The sequence below is a fragment of the Pipistrellus kuhlii genome, unplaced genomic scaffold (assembly GCF_014108245.1).
Source record: "Pipistrellus kuhlii isolate mPipKuh1 unplaced genomic scaffold, mPipKuh1.p scaffold_m20_p_13, whole genome shotgun sequence".
NCBI classification, from domain to species: domain Eukaryota; kingdom Metazoa; phylum Chordata; class Mammalia; order Chiroptera; family Vespertilionidae; genus Pipistrellus; species Pipistrellus kuhlii.
The window spans coordinates 1,536,136-1,559,365 of NW_023425438.1; the positions used below are offsets into that span (position 1 = coordinate 1,536,136).

The following is a 23,230-nucleotide window of genomic DNA, read 5'->3' on the forward strand; positions in this document are numbered from 1 at the left end:
GCTGTGTGAGTCTGAAACTCTAGTGAATTCTGAAAATGCATCAGAGGAAAAAGACGTTTTAGATGAGTTTTCTGAATAGTTTAAGTTATATGATTTAAGTCAACTGCTGGATCCAGTTATTTTCATGCCTTTGTTGTTTTATGCCTATCACATTTTACTAACTCCCTCAAAGGTAATGGTTATGGGTACCGTCAACGGGAGTTCCTTTTCCTGTACAAGAGGTGGGTGAACTCCTAATGTCCCCTTTCCTTCCACTGCTAAAGACTTACTTCACACTTACGGACGGTCTTGGGTGTGTAAGTACCGTATAACATTTATGAGATCGGCCCAAGTCAAAGCTCCAGAAGCAGAACTGGTGCAGCGAAGGAGGTTACAAGTAAATCTTATATCAGAATTTTTTTCATGTAAAAATATCTGTAACTATTAATGAAAATGTGCAATTTTTAGGAAAGAAACTAAATTCATAAAGCATGGATGATTCAAAATTTTTATATTTTGCTGCCTATAAAACCTTGACTTAAGAAACAATAAAAAAAAAAACCTCTGAAACCCAAGGTACAAAATGTGGCAAATAAGTACCTCTCATCATTTGCAAGAGGAAAGTGGTTTTGTAACCACCACCACCACCACCAAAGCCAATGTTAATAGTAAAACAAGGCTTTATTAATTTGACGTTTATTATTTCTAAAAAATGTTACACTTTATTTCTCTCTCTCCCTCTCCATATAAAATCGCCAGCTACCTCAGAGCACTCCGGTGAAAATTGCATGAAGCTGGGGTAATTAAACTGATAAAGGCTCATTTGATTTCAGTTCAGCTGCTGGAAACTGACATGCATTTAATCAAAAAGTTCCTCAAGAGCAATACAGAATTACAAAGAACGCTTAAGAGGAGAATGAATTAAGCACAACTAAATCTTTTAGCCTAACTGCATTATTCACACAAAGCACTCGACGACTCATTATTTTCTTAGCTTAACTCCTCTCTGTTCTAACCCTCTGGATGCATTCCTATAAAGATACCAGCATATCAATGCAAAGCTAGAATTTCTCAAGTGTGAGTTTTTTGGTTTTTAATTTTTTCCCCCATCATTTCAGGTAAATCACATCCTAAGACACTTTGCAGACAGAAGTCTAACTTGTTCGTAATGTGCCTGACTGGGCCTTGGGAGCTTCATAAGAAGCTCTGGGAACCGTTTCCTCCAGCTACACGAAGGGGCCCTGGGAAAGGCGGGATCTGTAAGTGCGCCCTGAGGTCCCAGGCAGCGGACACTTGGCTGTTTCACGTGCCATTTCGGCCCTCCCCTTGTCTCAAGAATAACCGGGAGGGAGGGGTGTGGAACCAGAAGTTAGCCCTTCCCTGACATAGGACACACAATACCAACATGAAGCGTCCTCCTGCTTCTCTAGACTCAACACACAGGACTTGGGGAAATGTAATCGTCTGCCTCTCACTCTGCACAGCACTTCACGCAGGGGCTGTGGTGCCTGCATGAGGGTGTGTTCTCTTCCCAACAACCGTGAACCGGGCACTGTCACCGGCAGAGTCCCAGCTCAGGTTTGCCTGGACGGCTCCGCATCACTCACCTCAGGGCGGAGATGATTTTCGTCACGGCACTCCGCACTACGTCCTTGGGCGAGAGGTCCAGGGGCCCCACGGCCACCGCCAGCAGCTGCCGGATCATCGCCAGAGGCTGACCGTCCAAACACATGGCCACGGCCTGATCGTGAAGTTTCCCTTTTTCTGACCGGGAAAGATCGTAGAGGTGACTGTATTTCCGCAGTATTTCCTGAATGAATGAATGAATGAATGAATGAATGAAGCAGTATTCAACATCTAAACAGCCCACAAATATTACATGTCTACACATACACAGTGAAGCTTTTAGAAGCTTCTCAGGCCCAACACAGGGCACCCTGGCACCTTTCAACGCAGCCTCATTGAAACAAACGGCTGTTTGGTTAATGACCCTCCGGCCCATCACTCTACCCACTGAGACCAGGCATGTTTCAAGGAGAGTAGTGATAATTCTCCCATTTGAATATAACATATTTCTTTAAAAATAAAGAAGACAATTTAAAAACTTTAGATTTTTAATCAAAACTGTGATACTAATAAGCACAGACCAGAACAGCCAACGTTCGCCCTAGTTCTTGTGACTGTGGGTCACAGTGGGCCAGCCAGGGGCTCCCCATTCCCCTCTCCCCATCACTCCATGCCATGCATCACAGGCCAACATGACTGAGAAACACAAGCTGAAGTGAGACTGTTATCACACTTGAATTCTCCCCATTATCTTCTCCGGGAGGGGTTTGCGCTTATAAATCTCAGACGGATTTTGAAGTTTCCAGTCATTTATTATTTGAATTCCTCTCCACCGGCTAACTGTTCTAGTTAGGATGTTTCTTTACAAGCTAAGAACACAATGCTTACTAAACATGTAAGAGCTAAGAAAAATAAACAATGGGATCAATGGCCACTCACAGGTTCATTTCTATAGCATGATTAAAGTTTAGTTTTTAAAAATGTACACATCTAAACACTGTCTTCACCTACATGTATTGATACTTACTGATCTGTCAACATTTCAGTTATGGGAAAGGACATCTAAAAACCCCGTGGCTGTTCCGGTGACCACCTAGACGAACGCTCCGAAGGCCGCCAGGGCTTTTTCGTGCAGCCCTGGCACACTGGCCTCTGCCTCTCCGTGGGCAGCCCTGGCACACTGGCCTCTGCCTCTCCGTGGGCAGCCCTGGCACACTGGGCCTCACGCCTGGCCGTGGGCAGCCCTGGCACACTGGGCCTCCTGCCTCTCCGTGGGCAGCCCTGGCACACTGGGCCTCACGCCTGGCCGTGGGCAGCCCTGGCACACTGGCCTCTGCCTCTCCATGGGCAGCCCTGGCACACTGGCCTCCTCCCTCTCCATGGGCAGCCCTGGCACACTGGCCTCTGCCTCTCCATGGGCAGCCCTGGCACACTGGCCTCTGCCTCTCCGTGGGCAGCCCTGGCACACTGGCCTCTGCCTCTCCGTGGGCAGCCCTGGCACACTGGCCTCTGCCTCTCCATGGGCAGCCCTGGCACACTGGCCTCCTCCCTCTCCGTGGGCAGCCCTGGCACACTGGCCTCCTCCCTCTCCATGGGCAGCCCAGGCACACTGGCCTCCTCCCTCTCCATGGGCAGCCCTGGCACACTGGCCTCCTCCCTCTCCGTGGGCAGCCCTGGCACACTGGCCTCCTCCCTCTCCATGGGCAGCCCAGGCACACTGGCCTCCTCCCTCTCCATGGGCAGCCCAGGCACACTGGCCTCCTCCCTCTCCATGGGCAGCCCTGGCACACTGGCCTCCTGCCTCTCCATGGGCAGCCCAGGCACACTGGCCTCCTGCCTCTCCATGGGCAGCCCAGGCACACTGGCCTCCTCCCTCTCCATGGGCAGCCCTGGCACACTGGCCTCCTGCCTCTCCGTGGGCAGCCCTGGCACACTGGCCTCTGCCTCTCCGTGGGCAGCCCTGGCACACTGGCCTCCTCCCTCTCCATGGGCAGCCCTGGCACACTGGCCTCCTGCCTCTCCGTGGGCAGCCCTGGCACACTGGGCCTCACGCCTGGCCGTGGGCAGGGGCCCCTAACCTCATGAGTGTTTTCTGAGACACCACAAGGGTCTCAACTAGAAACCAAATGGGGATCCAGTTCACTAGCAAACTAATTCGTATCAATAATAAAGTTATACTGAAAACAAAGAATACAAAAACAGAAGGAATACACTCAATTTTAAAAAAAATAAAATAAACCTACTGAAACAGGCAGGGTGGTGATTTCTGAATTTTTCTGAAAATTCAGGGGGAAACCTACCATTGTCCGGTTTGAGAGCTCAGAGCTGCAGCTAGAAGCGGGCGTCCAACCAGGGCCCCCACCCTCAGCCTGGCGGGCACGCCTCCCCTCCTAGCTATCCACTCACCTCCGTCCTCTCAGGTTATCAGTGGTCTGAAGCGGCCTAAAACCCTTTTAAGAGAAGTGAACACTGAACTGACTGTCAATTGATAAAGAAGAGGTGAGAGCTAAAGGACTGAGGACCACTTCTAAGGATATCTGCAGGGTGGAACCCTCCCAGAACTGCTAACGCAGCTGTCCGGGGTAAAGGAAAGAAAATGCCCACATTAGCCGACCGGCTGAGCTTCTGGAAGACGTGCTCATTTCATTACCTGCTCACTGTTCTGCAGAGAAATGATGAAGCTGTGGCTCAGGGTGCCCAGGTGAGCGAGGGATCTCTCCAGGTGACTCAGGGTGTCCGCATAGGTCACCTTGGAGTCCCCCGCCTCCTGCACGTCTTCCTCCGAATTCCTCTTCCGCGGCTTCTCAATGAAATGTCTGACTGTCTGAATGGCCTTGCCCGTCATCTCCTTCCGCACTTCCACAGGCAGCTGTGCAGAGAGGAAGGGACATCAGTGAGAGAGACCGGCCCAGCTACTGGCCATGGCGTGTCCAATAAGGCATTTGTGAGACAGAGAGCGCAAAGGTGACATTTTACTCTTATCAGTGGGCAGGGCTTCTGTTATCCCAGATTTTCTTCTGTGAAGAAGATAAAAACAGTGGAATTTAATTTGCCCTGTTATACCAGCAAAAAGAGATTTTTTTTTTTTACGTGAGTCTTTTCTTTTAATATATTTTTATTGCTGGCAAGTCCTCTGCTCCAGCATCTAAGAACGCAGTCCACTCCCCTCCGTGCATGTACACTGTCAGCTCAGTGTGCTCGGTCTAGACCACGCAGAAGTCTGTGCTTTCCAGAACTTGCTATTGGCCACAGGAGGTGAGTGCATATTTTCAGAGTTTACTTTTTTTTTTTTTTTTATCTCATTCCCAGTTTCATCAGAAAAGCTTTCTTCACCCTTATTTTTAATGGTATTTAAAAACAGCTAAATAACCTGACACTTATCAAGGATATAGAGTATAAATAAATGCAACCCTAAGTTAATTTTCCTGATGAGCCAGGACCTCTAAGAAGCTAGATAATATTAGGACAAAGATTCAAGGGCTTTTATTTCACTGGGCATTTCATTTCACTGGGCATTTGAGCTTTTCACCTCTTAACTTTGTAAAAACAAGTTTATTGCCGAAGGACATGAGGGTGAGTTTAAGAAGTATTAGTTTAACAGTGAATTTACAGTTAGCAAACTTATTTTTTTTTAATTCTCCTATGATGGAACAAGCAAGAAGTAAAAGAAAAAGATGGACAAAAATAGCAGTTTCTTCACTAACTCCAACTCACAAGGTACTTTTATTCTTAGCTGTCTTTTTTTTGAAACCCACAGAATGAACGTGTCACTCATGTGCATCATTACCATAATAACCAATCCAAGATTTGAAACTATTCCCTGACAGCACTCTGTAATTGCTATTCAAAAGATGTGGATTTTGAAAGATAAGTGACTAAATGGTTCTATTGCTCAATAAATAGATAATGAACATCAATTTCCCAGGCCCTGGAAAAATGAGATAAAAATATGAGCCAGGCTTTAGGAAATCACAGTTAGTATAGGAGATGATGGAATAGGGGGGAGGGGATGGAATTGAGGAGTCACCCATGACATCTGCACATCTCCTTGGGTCTACCTTCAACATACACCCAGACCCCACCCAATTCCCACCCAGCAGCCCCAAGCCGCCATTGCCTCTTGTGCATTTCTTGACCTGTAGGCCGCAGTTCACCAGCCCCTGGGCTTCAGTACTGAGAATCTACAGTTGGGGATTAACTGAGAATAAACTGTGAGTGTCCTCAGGCGCCCGGCTGGCCACACAACATGCACTCTGAGAATGCAGACACCACCGAAGGCAGCTGCACACTGAGGACCAGGGCATGCATGCGTCTCACTCGCTCCCCATTTATAAACTCTTTGCAGGAGAAGCTTCCTCCAAAGAAACAGGAAACTGCAGGTTCCAAGGGGGAAAGGTCATCCTTGCTAAAGCCACCCTTCGTGGGTCCTTCCAGATCAGCTCAGAGTTCACCCCGGAACATTGTCGCCCTGACACGGTCTCCGCCAGGCACACGCTCTCTCACTCCGTGCTCTCCCCGATCCAAAAACAGGTCACACTGCATTCCACTCGTCTGCTGATGTGTGTGGCTCCCTGACTCACCAACGAGCCCCTTCAGGGCAGAAGCTGTGCTTCTTCCCAGGTCTTTGCGTCGCTGGCACCTCACACGTCTAGCCCATCGCAGACCAATGGGGACATCACTGGCCTCGCAGGACCTCTAACCCATCGCAGACCAAGGGGAAGTAGCCGCTGAGCGCTGATCAACTCTCATCAACGACGTGTGAAAGACCCTCCAAGAGGCACTGAAATGACACGTGCTGGCATGTCCCTAGAAACATGTTCAGAATGTGCCGGAAGGCTCTGATTTACTCTGCAAAACCCTGTTCCTGGCCGAGGGCTCCATGAGACTAAAACCAGGAAAGGACATTTTAAAGGCCTTGAAACAAAACAAAAAGTAACTGGGGCCAGATGTTTGCCATCGGGACATGACCCGTCCATGGTAATCACGTAGCAAGAGGCACAAGGACATGAAACTAGCAATGACTTCCGTTTCATTCGTTCTATAGACAACGTCCCCTGAGTGGGTGCTGCACGCAGGGTGCCTTGGGCCGGGTGCTGGGCACACAGACAGCACCAGATCAGGCCCCCGACCCAAGGTGTGTCCACGTCTGGCTGGAAATACGGAGAAGCATGGTCCTTATAAACCTCCACCAGGGTCAGGATGGGACGCTGTGGAGGGTCCTGAGAGGCGCTCTTGTCCCGATGGGCGGGTTGTAAAGAAGGCTGTGCATCAGGAGAGTCCTGGGGAGTGAGTGGGCTTAAGAATGGCCAGGGTCCCCCGGCCTGGGAGAACAAGCTTGGCTGGGACAGAGGGCAAGTAGAGGCCACCAGAGAGGAGGACGGAGCCAGCAGCGGTGGCCACGGGAGGGGCTGTAGGTTCTTCATCATCTTCACGCCTGGGAAGCGTGACAGAAAGGGCTGACGCAGGAGCCTGGCGCCTCGGTGGGACTGTTTTCAGGGCACTGCCTGATTTAAAGTCCACACGGCCATTCTCCTCACGGGTGGGCGCTTCAAGGCTGATCAGCCTCGCGAAGCAGGCACTTTTGCTCTCTCCTTTTTGAAATGAGCATCGCATGACTCTGAAGATAAGGCTGAGATTGAGACGCTGCAGGGGGCCCAGGAAACCCAGCTGCTACCCGCAGAGTCAGGTGGGAAACCGGGGTGGGCATGCTGCTTGCACCGTAACAGCAACGACACAGGACAATGGGCAAATCAAGAGCAAAATTATCTTATTCACACATTTCCACATCGCTGTGACTCTGAGATTGAAAGCAATTTCTCTGAGTAATAAAGGATGCCTGGATAGCCACTCGATTTGGTCTCCATTGAGAACCTGGCCGGATTTTTTCATCTTTCCCCCCTCAAACACCCACCCCTCGCCACATGCCAGGCCTGCCATCGGCACAGGGGTACAAAGGTAAGTCAGCACTCTCCCTACCTGTGAAGATTACATCCCAATGGGGAAACCAAACACAACAATAAATATTCGTAAAACGCGCAATCGAACTGTGACCTCCTGGCTCATAGGTGGAACACTCAACCACTGAGCCATGCTGGTTGGCCAGACATTTTTCTAGATGCACCCACATACTTACACAGTTCGATTCCCAGTCAGGGCACATGCCCAGATTGTGGGCTCAAATCTCCACTGTGGGGCGTAAAGGAGGCTGATGATCAATGATTCTCTCTCATCATTGATGTTTCTCTCTCTCTCCCTCTCCCTTCCTCTCTCAAGTCCATTTAAAAAGAAAAAGTCTGCACAGAGGTGGGGCAGCCCACCAGGATGTGGAGGCTGCGCATGTATTCCTGGGAGGAAGAGGTGAGGCGGGCTCCCGGCAGAGGGAGCGGCTTTATAAAGCGCGTGCTCCATGCTGTGACCCCCCATCTTCCAGCGTGCAAACACCCACAGGGATCACATGCCCCTGAACAGTGGTCACTGCCGCAGGGGGTTCTGAGGGCAGAGCAGCAGCTAACACTACATTCGGGGGAAGGGGAAGAATTGTTCCTAAAAGAGGTCACAATAGCTCAGGGCTCCGACCCCACAGCTCCTCCTGAACCTCGCTGCCAGGGAAAGGTCCCCCCTGCTCTGGGGGTGGGGGAGAAAGGCGTGGTGGGCACCGCAGGCCAGCAGGGGGCTGGGGTCACCGCGGAGCATGCTGGGAAACCACACATTCTTTCACCTGGGGTGTGCACGCCACCCTCACTCAAAGGCTTTCCAAAGAATACACAGGTGCAGATGGAAGGGCACTGGTTTCTGAATGTTCACCTTCCCTGACTTCTCTTTCCTAACACTGACCTTCCTGATCAGGGCATCCACTTCCCTTCACCGCAGGCTGCCTCCTCCCCCAGGAGAGGCCTGTCCACGGTCTCCCCGAATCCCACTGGGACACACTGTCCCAGAGTCCAAAAAACTCCGGAACGCCCAACAGAGGGACCATTCAAAACACTGTTGTGTGAAAGGATTCTAGTAACCGGAGCTAAATTTCCTTATGCATGTCACACAGTTCCCAATTATTTATTCTCAACAAAATTTATGAATCTGAGCAGTCAGCTGATAAGTCATTAAAAATTGTTTTTAACAGATCACTGTGTTGAATTTTAGATGTACATTTAAAATACAATTTTATTTTTAATACTTGATATTTATCAAAAATGTTAATGCATCTATGTTGTTCTGATCTAATGCAGGATGCAATAATTCAAACAATAACTCAATGCAGAGCTATCATAAAAATATTAGAGCCGTAAGGTCACAAGAAACACTTTAAATGCTCATTTCTATTTCAGGAATTATTCTGGATGCAGAGAAACAAGACTTTTAAGCATAAAAGCACCCCGTTATGATAACATTACATGAAAGTGAACTGTAAAAGCTCTCAGCACGAACAACTCTGTTGATCATTTTTAATTTCGTAGAACTTCTGGGGGAAATATTCACAGAGTGGCATATGTCCTGTGGGCAGAAGTGGAATTTGCATGACGTTGGAGGTGATGGATATACAGAATCACAAATGCAAACCGGAAGTGAATGAGCATAACCAGGAGGGCAAAGAGCCTTCCTGGAGCATTTTATCCCGGAATAGGTACTATATTCAAGCTCTGGGGCCCTTCCCCTCTCAATCCTGGCCTCTGAGCTTGGTCTTCCTGTTACGCACTCTGGAGCTAGCTCCCCGGTTCTTTCCGAAGTTTGGTTCTGGACCCAGCATACATCTGAAAATTGTACACTACATATGTGTGGTATATTCACTTACTTCACATTTCTAACATCCTGTGCTAGCTGTGGCAACATCTGGTGTTTTGCAAATTTGGCCAAATCCAGCTGCATTTCCTTTTCCCAATGTGTCTTCGGCCATGTGCGACTGCTCTGCAGTTTGAATTTTCTCTCTCTCTCTCTCTCTCTCTCTCTCTCTCTCTCTCTCTGCAGAACAGCACTGCATTGAAACTTTATCCTTTTCCTCGCTGGATGACAACTTAAAGAGCTTGCCAATTAATTAAATGAGGGGAAATACAAAGATATGAAGTTGATTTCAATGTCTCTGCCCCACTTTTCTCCAGCTTAACCTGATGCAGCAGAAAACCACCTCCTGGGGCCCTGACAGCAGCACCTCTGGCCGAGGATGAGACCAGCTGTGCTGAGAGAAGGACAAGCCAGAATGCACCCACCCGGCCGCACTGGGTCAACCCCGAGGCTCACGAACAACTGCGTCCTGCACCTGCAGTCCACCGACAGGTACAAGGTTAAGAAACTAAGGTCTTGAGAATGTGCTATAACTTAAAATCATGACAGTAAACAGTACAACATCTTACAACCTAAGTGGACTCGACATCCAATTCTTACAATGAATTTTGAGTAAATGGTTGCTGTTGAGAGTCTAAAACCGTCTGTCCACTTGCACACACACGTCCGAGTTAGCATATGGCTTGGCTGGTCATGCTGCTCTGTTCCCGCCCTCACATACAACAGTGAAAACTCCGTCAGCCTGAGGGGAGCGAAGGCCTTAACCTTCCACCTTCCCCGCCTGTTCCTGCCTCACCCCTGCAGCCAGGCCCAGGTCCCCCCTCCAGCGTATGCTTCTGCACTGCTAAAGGACTTCCAGCCTCTTCCCGATCTTGCAGATCCAAAACCAATGTGTGCTGTGCTCCTGTCTTCTCCCCCACATTGCCAGGACCCTGCCTGGCCTTCCTCATTCAGACTCAGCCCTACCAGACACATCCCAAACCAGGTGCTCCGTCTGGACGGAGGATGCTCGGGACTCCTGATCCTCCGCTCCCCAGTTCCTAGAATGGCTCCTGACTGCTCGCTCCGGTGCAGCTCCGGGGCTAGAGCAGAGGCCCTGGAGGAAGCTTTGCTGAGTTTAAATTGTGGTCCTGTTACCAGATGACTTTGGTTGAACTCACCTATTAAAACCAGAGTAATACTATTAAGTAGCTCACAGATTACTCAGCCACAGCCTCTGCCTCCAGCAGGTGGAAAGCCAAACAGATTCCTGAGGCTAAACCACAGAGCCCTAGTGGCAGGTTCAAAGCTCAAAGCCAGGTTTACCTGACTCAGGGGCGAGGCCAAACGAGGGGAGAGGCCTGGAAAAGCTGGCTGGCCAGCCCCGGCCCCTGGTTGAACTCCTGGTCAGTAGAACTCCTGCCCTAGGGGACAATTTGCATATTAGCCTTTTATTATATAGGATCATACTACCTCCCTCTAAAATTATCCTATTTTTTTTTCTAAAAAAAACACAAACCCACAAAATACAAAAAATACAAACTTGATTATCTCCTTCTTACAGTAGTGGTTGTAAAATTTAAAACCGTTACACTAATAAGAGAACGAAGTGCTTGGTTACCCACAGCCATGAATCCAGCTGGGTAGTTAACACGAGGCTTCCCCGGAGATGTTCAAACCTGTGCTTGTGCCAACTGCCCAACAAATGACTTGAACTCTTAGCCTTTCTGCTCCGTTTTCAGGATGCCATTAGCTATAACAACAATTCTTGGGGTAGAGTACCAGGCGGGCTTGCCAACTTGGGGGATGAGGCAGCCAGCGGCACAGACGGGCCAGCGAAGATACAAAGAGGCTGCGCGAGAGCACGATCAGCGAGACAGAGGCGGAGAGTCTGTAGGGAGGTCATGCCCGTGAGAGATGCACAGCTGTCTGACACTGAGGTCGGGGCGAGGGGGCAGGAAGGAAAGACAACGGCCCACATTACCTATTTGAGGGAAGCTACACATTGCTCAGGGACCTAGAGTCCAGTTAAAGGGCTCAGCCCTGAGCCTGGAGTAGTACTGGAAAATGCAACCAAGTTGCTGGCCTGCTACGGGTGCATGCACGGTGAGCTGGGTGCTGGAGGCTCCTCCCACCTGTCCATCGGAGAGAGCGGATGCAGTCCTTATTATGAAATGCCATGTTGTGAAAACTACAGCACATCTGAACTGTGACTATTCCCCATTTCCAGGAAGGAAATAAAAACAAAATCTACCCAACGCAAGCGCAGCTTTCCTGCCTCCTAAACCGAACCGTCTACTCTAAGCGGCCGCTCGGTTACCTTGGTCACCGCCTCTGGAGAGAACGTAATGGCATCCAGCACAGTGATGAGGTCCCCGGGGTGCAGGCGATCCAAGTACTTGGAGCAGACCTCGAAGGCGCGCAGCCACTCGGGCGGGGACGTCGGGGCCTCCTTAATGAGCTGGGGGTCTCCGGTCCAGAACAACTTCTGTAACCAGAGGGTGTACAGGGAGCTCGGGGACAGCATCCGTCCGTCCTTGCCCGGGATTTTGGGAATGAGCTTGGAAATAGATAAGATATTCTGACTTGAAAGAACTGGCTGCAGGGCGTCCAGAGGGTTCGTGCCTTCCTCGGTCAGTTTTTTGTAGTCCAGTCCTATTGGAAAGAGAGGGAGAGAGAGAGCAGTCCTCTCCGGCGCCATGCAGAGGCTTCCCACACGTGCCCAGCCCCCTGCGTGGCTGAGCGCACGCTCATCGGCCAGTGTAGGTGTAGCAGATGGTTCAGTCATCCGTGAGACAGACCAGAAGATCTGAGATCCAGTCCCAGCCTGCAATTTGATCAACTCTGCAATCCCGGAAGAGCCGCTCACTTCCGTGAGCCTCTACCTCCTGTCTGGCCATTGGAGACGCCAGGCCTCCTGGCTCTTGCCATCCCTCCGTGGCCTGGTTTTCCCCCAACAGTGCCCACAGCAATCAGCATGGGTTCATGTGTATTCACCTGGCATCTCATCAAGGACTTGAGGGCTGGCATGAATCGCACCCCTTGTCCTCTGCGTCTACTCCATGTCTAATTTGGTTACTCAGTAAACTTCACACTGATACGCTGAAGGAAATTCTCATAATTGTCATGAGTATTAAATATAGACTTGAAAGTGCCTTGTAAATTATAAAGTACCACAGAGGTTTGAGGGGTGTTAGTGTGTCTAATGGCTTCGTTATGAGCGTGAAGATACATGGATACCATTCTAAAGATTCCCGCAATTTATCAAAAATTCAAAGGCTCTTACTTTAATGGTCTCCACATACGCTTTAAACATATAGGCTCCACTCAGGTGTAATTCTGCCAAATGCCTGCTGTAAAATGTCTGTCTTGTCCTGTATAAATCCTATATAATAAAAGGCTAATGTGCAAATAGACCAAATGGCAGAACGACCAGTCACTATTATGTGCACTGACCACCAGAGGGCAGATGCTCAGTGCAGGAGCTGCCCCCTGGTGGTCAGTGCACACCCACAAGGGGAGCACCACTTAACCAGAAGCCCACTCATGGCTGGCGAGCACAGTGCCAGGAGCCTCTTCAGCCTTCACGGCAGCACTAAGGATGTTCAGCTGCCTGCTTAGGTCTGCTCCCAGGACATCCCGAGGGATCCTGGACTGTGAGAGGGTGCAAGCCAGGCTGAGGGACTTCCCCTCCAAATGCACGAATTTTGTGCACTAGGCCTCTAGTATTATAAAATATAACCAATGGGAACCTCTGGAGTAAAAACTTTAGATTTTAGTATCAGGTCTATCAGCAGTCACTGTGACTTTCAATAGGTTTCTTGGTTTCTCTGGTATGTAATTCCCCCCAACTATGAGTGAAGGAGTTGAAAATATAATAACAAAAGACAATTAGCATCAAAATCCTATGGTTTCAGCTCTATGCCAGCCATGGTGCATGGACATGATTGTGTACAGAAAATTAATCCCTAAATTTATTTTCAAAAATAGCCATGTTGCTCAGTTAGTTGGAGCACTGCCCTGATACACCAAGGTTGCGGGTTCGATCTAGGGTCAAGGCACTTATAAGAATCACCAATGGCTGAAACCGGTTTGGCTCAGTGGACAGAGCATTGGCCTGCGGACTGAAAGGTCCCGGGTTTGATTCCAATCAAGGGCACGTACCTTGGTTGCGGGCACAACCCCAGTGGGGAGTGTGCAAGAGGCAGCTGGTCAATGTTTCTCTCCCATCGATGTTTCTAACTCTCTATCCCTCTCAATTCCTTTCTGTGTAAAATCAATAAAATATATTTAAAAAAAAGAAAAGAAAAAAAAGAATCACCAATGAATGACTGAATAAGTGGAACAAAATATCAATGTCGATCTGTGTGTGTGTGTGTGTGTGTGTGTGTGTGTATTTACTTTTATTTTTTTAAATGAATTCAAGCTGGAAAAAGATCATCTTACCTGGTGCAACCACCTTGAACTTCTTCAGCAGCCGAACGTGGGTTTCCGGTTTAATGGCATACTTCCCCAGATCTGCGCAGCCCCAGCCTTCCAGAAGAGTGAAATAATACAGCAGCCTCTCGTGGTCCGTGCCGCCAATGGTGGGGTAGATGTACTTGACCATGTGCTTGTGAAAGGCTTCAGGGTCTGTCTTCAGAGTCTCAAAGAGATGAAGAGCTTGGGCTCGATTTTCTATTTCTGTTGTGGACAAGCTGAGATTAAGAGACAAAGAAATTATGTTAAAATTTGGTTCCTTTATTAAACAAGACTTTTTTAATTCAGGAGGAAAGGCTACTTCTTTTTAAAAAATTTTTTTATTGATTTCAGACAGAAAGGGAGAGGGAAAAAGAGATAGAAACATCTATAATAATAAATCTATAATAATAAAAGCATCATATGCTAATTTGACCGGATGTTCTTCCAGACAACCTTCTGGATGAAGCTGGGGCTGCGAGGGAAGCCCGGTCCCAGGTGCCTGCAGGCAGCTAGAGGGAAGCCCAGGTCCTGGGTGCCGGCAGCCAGGGGAAGGAAGGCCTACTCTTGCACGAATTTCATGCATTGGGCCTCCAGTCACTGATGAAAGAGAATCATTGATTGGCTGCCTCCTGCAAGGCCCACACTGGGGATCGAGCCCACAACCTGGGCCTGTGCCCTGACCAGGCATTAAACCATGACCTCCTGGTTCAGAGGTTGATGCTCAACCACATAGCCATGCCAGCCGGGCATGAAAGACTACTTCTTACAAGCCCCTTCCTCCTGTCTAATCAGAGACGTGAGCCACCAAGATGCAGGTGGTTTCTATAAAGGAAAGCATGCGTGTTGAATGCCTCTATCGCTCAATGTTCCTGTGTTCTCCTGCGGGGCTACACAGTCCTGAAGGCAGTATTCACAGGCCTGCAGTTGGGAGAGGTGCCCAGTGCTTTACAGCCAGGAAACGAACCCAGATCTGCTGGCTGCCACTCGGCATTATTTATTCATGTCACAAGACAAATGTAAAATCGGAGCTTCATTACAGAAATGTAAACAACCTTATTATTCCAGGGACTTAGGAAGCCGTGAGGGAGGAAACAACCCCAACTTTTAGGCTTAAGTGTGACATCCAAGAGCTTTATCTTGCTACTGGATAGACCCAAGTTTGATACGATGCTCAAATACAATTAAAATCAGCAAGAATGGGTGCTTTCACTTGAATTAGCTGTAGTCATGAATGCCACTTAAATAAAAACACATCTTATTAATTTCATCTTGACTTAGATATCTTTACAATATAGTAAAAATGTTCTCTAATGTTAAACTGTCAGGAGAAAAACGTTAAGGAGTTGTGTTTGGCTGGTCAGTGTGTATTTTGGGGTGAGAGGAGGGCTTAATGCTGGTCTTATGCTTCCCCCGCACAGAGCCTAGAGCCCAGAGCCGTGGGGGTCCCATGCCCAGGTCAGTGAGGCAGTGCCCTCAGTGAGTGCAACTCCGGGGAGGTGCCTGGCACAGTGAGTGCAACTCCGGCAGTACCCAGTGAAGTCCGGTTGCACCTGCTTTCAGAGCAACACCCGGAAACACGACTCCCTTTTTGCTGGAATTCCCACTGTTGGAAAGGGCCAAGACATGTTTGGTTTATACAGAAGGTGAACCCAAATTATGTCTTACAGTTTTTATGAGCAGTAGTATACTTAGGATGACAGTTTCAAACTATGAAGTCAAAATAGCAAGTAATTTAAAAATGCTCTTTGACCTCTCACTTCAAGAGAATTGCTATTTTTCCATTAAGACACGATTCAAACATTTACAAAAATATCCTGAGGTATACAAATGGCCCTGGGCTGTAAAGATCCCATGTAAAAATGCCTCCTCTGATAGCTTCCATCCGGCCTTACAGACTCTTCAACTGCCGGACCGCTAGGAGGTGCACCACTTGATGACAAAGATGATACACAGCTCCTTTATCTTTAGTTTCTCAGGGCTGAGCGCCAATGTGTGGTCAAAGGACACGTTCGACACCTGGGCCACCCACAAAACCTGGGTGTCCTCCACGTTGGGCGGACGCAAAGATTCCCATCAAGCTCTCACCCGGCAGTTCGCAAACCTCGTTGTTATAAATACCCCGAACTGAACAACAGCGCAAAATGAGGGGATGGGCTGACAAATGCAGGCAATTACATTCCAATCAAGAGCAGGGCCGCTCAAGCTGTAACTTCAAAAACAGCCGACAGCAACAATAAAAGGAGGTTTAGTGACAGAGCACCTGAGCTGGCCACCAGAGAAAGGAATGGAGTGAAAATAACAAAAACAACGTTTCCAGACAAGAAAGCACAGGCCTGTACAAGAACGGCGAGGGTAGTGGGTGGCAGGTCAGAAAATGTTCTTGACACTAACTATTCAAAACATGCAGTATTGTCTGAGAAAGACACTGTGTGCACAGCAGCACATGAAAGTGTCTCACAGAATTTGATTTCCTTCCTAAATTTGCTAAGTGAAGTCTGAACACAATGGCATGAAGCAGTAGATACTACATACACCATGTCCGCCACTGAGGTGAGTTGTTTTGATGGAGCTTTGCGGGCAGAACCACATGCCCATGGAGACGGAAAAGCTTGCGCTTACTGTGCTGGTTGCTGGGCCAGTTAAATCGAAGTAACTGCCATACAACAGACAGCGATCAGGGGGTTTAAGTGACGCCTAAGCCCGGCGTCAGATTGGCCTGGACTCCGTGTGGCTTTGTTCACCTTATCGCCACGCAGCCACTTATTGCCATGTCACAGCCATTTCAAAAGCCGAATCTTTGCATAACACAGGCCTTCACTCTCTCTCCAAGAGCAAGAGTCAATGAGTTCTCCTGTCACACTGCTTTCCTAATGACCCTCAGACACAAGCATGAAAGACAGACTCGCCTACAGAGTAGACGGACAGTGACTGAACCACAACAGTGTGGCTTCCTTTGTGTTCGGCCTGATGCTGAACAGCGTCTCTCTCAATCAGCTTCCCTTTCTCGCCCACCCACGTATTCTTCTGCGCCCACAATTCAGCTTGCCCGATGTGCAATTTTATCTAATTATCTTGTCAAGAGAGACACTGGGATACCTTTACTGACACATGATAAATACCAGCGCCTCCCTCCTCAGTAAATTACAGCGTGCTAGGATCTTTTATAGATGCCGGCAATCAATAACCCATTCAACAGCGTCCCCTGAAAGAAGCTGCTATCTCCCCTTTGGAAAGAGAAATGAAATCTGCACTTAGAAAACAATTCCAAAAAACCCACATCCGAGAGAGTAGGCAGAAATACCAGGAAACCGCCGGGGACTTTTCACTAATCAAATTAATGATCACCCTTAGAAACTGTTTAAGGCTTTTTTCTTGAACCAAGATTTAGCTCTAGCAGCAGCTTATACATTTATATAATGCATACTTAACTTTCAGAGATTAACTGCAGGAAGAAAGCAGCAGTAGTTACACTCAGAGCACAATGAATGGTTAGTGCTAAGTCCCCGGTCAGCATGTTCTGTGGTGGCTTTAAGCTGTCAATCACCCAAAAACGTAATTCAAGAACAGCATGTACTGAAAAGCCTCATGTTTGTGTAGGAAAACAAGTTTATGTAAATGCATATTTCTTCACCCAGGCTGAGATGGAGTGATAATTCGGTTCCATTAACTGAGTAAAGCAGCACTTAGGAAGGGAGAAGAGGGAGGGGGGAGACAGGGAGAGGCACAGGGCTGCTGGGAAGGGCTGGAGAGGGGAGCGTCATTCAGATGCAGTCTCTTCTAGGCATTTCCCCCAAGTTTAATCCTTAAAGCTCTATGAATCCAAATTAATAACCTCGACCGGGGGTAAATAGGCCTCCACCACTGATTCCTGGAAGGAGACAAGTCTACCCGCTCAGTTTCAAGGACTCTGTCCTGCGGGAAAGTAGGCAGACACTCACTCACCCACCATGAACTGGGAATGAAGCTGATGGGGCAGGTCTGACCCGAGAGCATGTGGCTGTGCAGGGAAAGGTGGGCAAAACAGCATGGCACTGTTCCATTTGGCCAGCACTTTGGACAAGCGTGTTTATGAAACAAAAAACAGAATTTAATTTTCAGGGTCACCTACGTACACAGCTGCTGGGAGGATCACGAAAGAGTGTCGCCGTCCATTTCCTGTCTCAGGAGTGGTGGGTGGGCCCTCTGCGGAGCGTTTGGGATGAACAGGGTGGTGACAAGGATGACCACGAGGCAGGCTGCCTCTCCTCTGCCGTAAAGACACCCTGGCCTTGAAGCCTTGTGATTTCTCATAAAAAGTCAATTCTGGCCGAAACCAGTTTGGCTCAGTGGATAGAGCATCGGCCTTCGGACTGAAAGGTCCCGGGTTTGATTCCGGTCAAGGGCGTGTACATTGGTTGCGGGCACATCCCCCGTAGGGGGTGTGCAAGAGGCAGCTGATCGATTACACTCTCTCATCGATGTTTCTAACTCTCTATCCCTCTCTCTTCTTCTCTGTGAAAAATCAATAAAACATATTTAAAAAAAATAAGTCAATTCTGACTGGTTTATAGTCTCACATTGTCTTTAACAAAAATATTTTGAGACACCACAGCCCAGACATAGGCGTAGCATTCTTTTCTGAGCACTTATCCCCGGAGCACCAGGTCACCTCAGTGATGTCTCACAGAGCAGACAGAACTGTGTCCTGACTGGAAAACAATGGTTCGGAAGTCAGATGAGTGACGTGCATACCCGGCCTGCTTCCCTGAGCGCTTACAGAGCAGGACTCCAAGCCTGAGCATGTTCCTGGACGGACACACTAAAACGGGTCTTGCAGGAGTTTTGTGCCACTGCCAGGAGCCTTGCTGGCCTGAGAGGGCCTGAAGGATCAGGGCATGAGGAGGAAGGCTGCAGGTACATGTACAGAATCGCTTCCATTTGGGTAAAGGCGGTAATTAGCTTCCATTTTCAGGACTGGTAGGTTTTGTCTTATGCACAAATCATAGTCTTGGTTCTCTTTTCCCCGTAGGCCAGTGGTCGGCAAACTCATTAGTCAGCAGAGCCAAATATCAACAGGACGACTGAAATTTCTATGGAGAGTCAAATTTTTTAAACTTAAACTTCTTCTAACGCCACTTCTTCAACATAGATTCACCCAGGCCCTGGTGTTTTGTCGAAAAGCCACACTAAAGGGGCCACAGTTTGCCGACCACTGCCGTAGGCCGAAAGAAAGATCTAAACCAAATACACTGCCCTATTTCAACAGCTGTATGAGACCTGTGACCTGAATAAATACATTCAACCTTTCTGCACAGACTTAGATTTTTCCTGAGCCTGAATTTTTTTTCCAGGCCAGGTCAAAGGATTCTGAGGGCTGTATATGGCCCGTGGGCCCAGCGTTCCCCACTCCTGCTCTAAGGTCAGGGTTGGGGTTGGCCGCTAACCTGGCAACGCTGATAGGTCAGCCTCCGTCGGGGAGCTGAACTCGCCCCAGTAGATCTAAGAGGCTGAGAGAGCCAGTGTCTGCCATGTGGCCACTTAAAGCCATCACGCAGTTTAGAAAAAAAGAAATGAAAAAAGAGAAAAAATAAAGAACAAAAAGAACTCAAGGTGGGTGTTTATGAGGATTCTCCTTCTGCAGAGTGAAATACCAGGAACAGCTGCCATTAATTAAGCACCGATCACGTGCCAGGTCCTGGGGGTTTGATTTCTATGATGAAGCCTCTTAGTTATCATCACACCGCACTCAGGATCCCGGGAAAGGAGTTTGAGAGCCGCGGGCAGGGACACAGCTGGAGAGACACGGTGAGAGACGTGTCCGTCACTTGGATGGAAGACTTACACTCTATTGTGTGAGGCTGCCTCCCCCGAGCCCGTCTGAGTGAGCACGTGGCCACACGCTGACGCAGGGCCTGCATCCAATTCAATCGAGAGGAAGGAGAAAGTAAAATTAAGAAAAATCAACTTTTGGGGCGGGAGTCTTTTGAAAGGAGCAGAAGGAAACCTAAGGCAAACAGCATCCATTTTCTTGTGACTCTGACCTATTAGCTTCCCATTAGCATTGACTGGACAAATAAATGCTGGGCCCTTCCTATTGTATTAACAAGGCTGATTCCTAATGCCTGTGCTATCGAGTCTAACTGAACAGCAAGGCAAACGGCTGGGGAGCACAAACACCACTGGCTAAATCAGGAGGTGTGTGCGCTTGTCACACACAAGCACCGGCACCAGGAGGCAGTGATCTCCGCTCTTGTGACCCCAGGCGGCTGCATATCACCGCCATCAGGTCTGATGACCCGCCCTGAACAGTCTAGACTCTAGCACGTTTTTTAATGCCTGATAATTTATAATATATTAAGACACCAGGGAAGCATCCTGTTTGTACAGATATGACACCTTTTATGTAACATTCCATGAAAGGATGTTTAATAAAATGCCAACGTATTTTTAAATGTGCATACACACACACACACACACAAGAAACATATATTTGAACATATTGCTATGCATCAAAAGTGATTAGTTTAGTTCAGTATGTATTGTAGATAACACTATCACCCATATAGCAATTTCATAAATACTAAAATGTAGACGCTAAAATTTCAAAATAATTAACAAAAATTAACAATCCTAATTTTGAGCGTTTCTGGATCGCTTGGCAGGCTCTGCCTCCCCTCTTGAACCTGCCTTCCCACAGCTTCTTCCTCAGCACAGTAACCACAGTGACCTTATGAAATGTAAACTGACCCGTTATTCCCTCCCCTTACCAGGTCCTCTAGCAGCTTCCTGTTGCTCTAGGGCAGTGTTTCCTTAGCTAAGTGGTCGGCAAACTCATTAGTCAACAGAACCAAATATCAACAGTACAACGACTGAAATTTCTTTGGAGAGCCAAATTTTTTAAACTTAAACTTCTTCTAATGCCACTTCTTCAAAATAGACTCGTGGAATTCTATGGAAGAGTCACACTCAAGGGGCCAAAGAGCTGCGTGTGCCTCGCGAGCCAGGGTTTGCCGACCACTGCCCTAGACAATTGTAATGCAGTTAATTTCAACTCAGTATTTAGGTCTCAGCTCAAGAATTATTTCCTCGGGAGAGCCTTCCCTGACAATGGAAGATCCCCTCTTTGGGCTCTCTCTCTTTTTTAAAAATATATATTTTTATTGATTTTAAAGAGGGAGGGAGAGGGAGATAGAAACATCAATGGTGAGAATCACTGATCAGCTGCCTCTTGCACGGCCCCCCCACAGGGATCGAGCCCGCAACCTCGGCATGAGCCCTGACCAGGAATGGGACCGTGACCTGCTGGTTTCTGGGTCAATGCTCAGTCACTGAGCCCCTCTTTGGGCTCTCTTTCAGGGTACCTGCCACAGAACTGGTTTCACAATCTGTCCCCCACACTGGACTACCAGTTCCCAGACAGTTGAGCTAATGCCTGCTTTTGTTCACTATGGCAACCCCATATCTACTTCTTAGTACAAAACAGTCTCCATGAAAACCTTTGAATAAGTGCCCGAAGGTTAAAGCATCTAACTCAGGACTATTTTTACTGGAAAACGAAAAGGAACAGGCTAGTCTTAGAACATCGGTGTGCCCCAGATGAGTGAAGAATGTACATGGACACTGGTCTACTGTATCTGAGAAGAAACAGGCAGATCCTATCAATATTTCACACCCACATGATCCTCCTAGACCAGACCGAACAGACAGACACGGACATGAACTCGGGCCCGGGCCGTGCGCTTACCCGCTGTCGCTGAACAGGAACTCCAGGTGGGTCATGTACACCTCCCAGCGGGCGATGCTGTAGCGCTGCGCCAGGGACAGGGCGAGGCCGTAGACATCCTCCTCCAGGGTCCTTCATGAGCCGGCGGCCGCGGGGAAGGAGAGAGAAACACGTCACCTCGAGCAGCACAGAGAGGCCCATCGGGACTGCCCTCCGGCTGGGAGGGGGCAGCCAGCACGGTCCTCACTCAACGACGCTCCATGTGATTCAGGGAAAGTACCTCCTAGAATCTGACCGCCCCTCCCTCACTGTGGTGCACGGCAGCTGTCTAGGCCGGCGGCTCTCAACCCAGGGCGATGTGTCCTTTAGGGGCTCCCTGACGTAACTGCGGACATTCGTGACTGTCACAAGGGGGAAGGAGGAGAATGCTAACCATCCTACAAGGCACAAGACAGCCCTTTCCCACAGGCGGGGGAGCACACCCCGCTCCTGTGATGGGCTGAGAGGGGAAAGCCCTGTCTGGAGCAACCCCGAAAGCCAACCGCAAAGGGCTGTGACCAGGAGCCCTGCCGACTCAGCCTGCTCTGTGACATTCAAGTCCCCCCCTTTCTGAGACAGAGGGTCCCTTACTCCACCAGCCCCAGGATGGTCTCCCTCTTGTACTGGTCGTCCGCGGTGAACCGCTGCACGTCCACCCCCTTGCGCAGGCCGCGGAGCAGCTGGGCCTGCGTGAAGTCCAGGAGCCGCTCGTTGTAGTAGTGCAGCTGCTCCGACAGCGAGGCCACGTCCTCGGGCCAGGCTGCCAGGCCATGTCCAGTCACGTGCCTGGTGACCGTGGCGATCAGCTCTGTGGGATCAGCCTGTGAGTAACAACAGCAACAAGTTACAGGAAGCCCGGCAGGAGGGGCTCAGCAGTTGAGCGTCGGCCTATGAACCAGGAGATCATGGTTCGATTCCCAGTCAGGGCACAGGCCCAGGTTTCAGGCTCCATCCCCAGTGCGGGGCGTGCAGAAAGCAGCCGATCCATGATTCTCTCTCATCATGGATGTTTCTCTCTCTTTTTCCCTCTCGCTTCCTCTCTGAAGTAAAAAAATATATATATTTTCTTTAAATTTATAGGAAGGCGTGTCTCCCGGGCACCTGCTGGCCCTCTCGCTGCTGGCACTAACAGGACTGAGAAGACAGTCGCAGAAGGCACAGTCTGCAGACCACAGAGAGAGCACAGGACCAAGTCTGCAAGCAGGTCCTTCGGCTCCTGCCCCATCTCATGACTTAGAGTTATCATAAATAATGTATTCCTGCCTTTTCAATACCATCACCTACAATGGATGTGTCTCCATTACCCGACCATGGATCATTCACCCTGGAAGTGCTCTCCATCATCCGGGCCCCTGGACCAGCTTTCCCGAGGCCTCTGCATGCTCTCAGGGGCGAGGCTGCAGCTCAGTGGCCCACTGATAACACCCGACAGCCAGCCGGGGAAAGAGCGTCCTCTCCAGCGATGCGCTGGGGAAGCATCCTCTTCCTAGAATCACCAGCACACCCGCTGCCAAAGAAAGCGCCCAGCCAATCTCTCCTCTGCTCCATTTGGGGCTCAATGGGAGCCTGGTCTCCAGTTCCCAGCAGCTGCTCTGACAATGGGAAAATTACTCAAACAGAACAAAACCCGACGCTGACAGCTGATGGGAAGAAAAAGATGTGGTTAACTGGGCACATTTATTTATATTAGAGTTGGTTTGGGTGACACTCAGCCGTGATTTTAGAATT

General features: G+C 49.0%; 1 protein-coding gene across 3 annotated transcripts in view; it reads right to left on the bottom strand.

The window, feature by feature from the left end:
* The window catches only part of NBAS (NBAS subunit of NRZ tethering complex), a 160,195-nt gene that overhangs the window by 19,092 nt on the left and 117,873 nt on the right, over positions 1-23,230 (bottom strand). For all 3 annotated transcript variants that reach the window (XM_045580476.1, XM_036434642.2, XM_045580477.1), the window contains exons 41-46: positions 22,094-22,323; positions 21,485-21,595; positions 13,747-13,997; positions 11,621-11,955; positions 4,196-4,414; positions 1,587-1,789 (exon numbers count right to left, since the gene is read on the bottom strand). In XM_045580476.1, the coding sequence (XP_045436432.1) occupies positions 1,587-1,789; positions 4,196-4,414; positions 11,621-11,955; positions 13,747-13,997; positions 21,485-21,595; positions 22,094-22,323 (1,349 nt within the window). The remainder of the gene's footprint in view (positions 1-1,586; positions 1,790-4,195; positions 4,415-11,620; positions 11,956-13,746; positions 13,998-21,484; positions 21,596-22,093; positions 22,324-23,230) is intronic.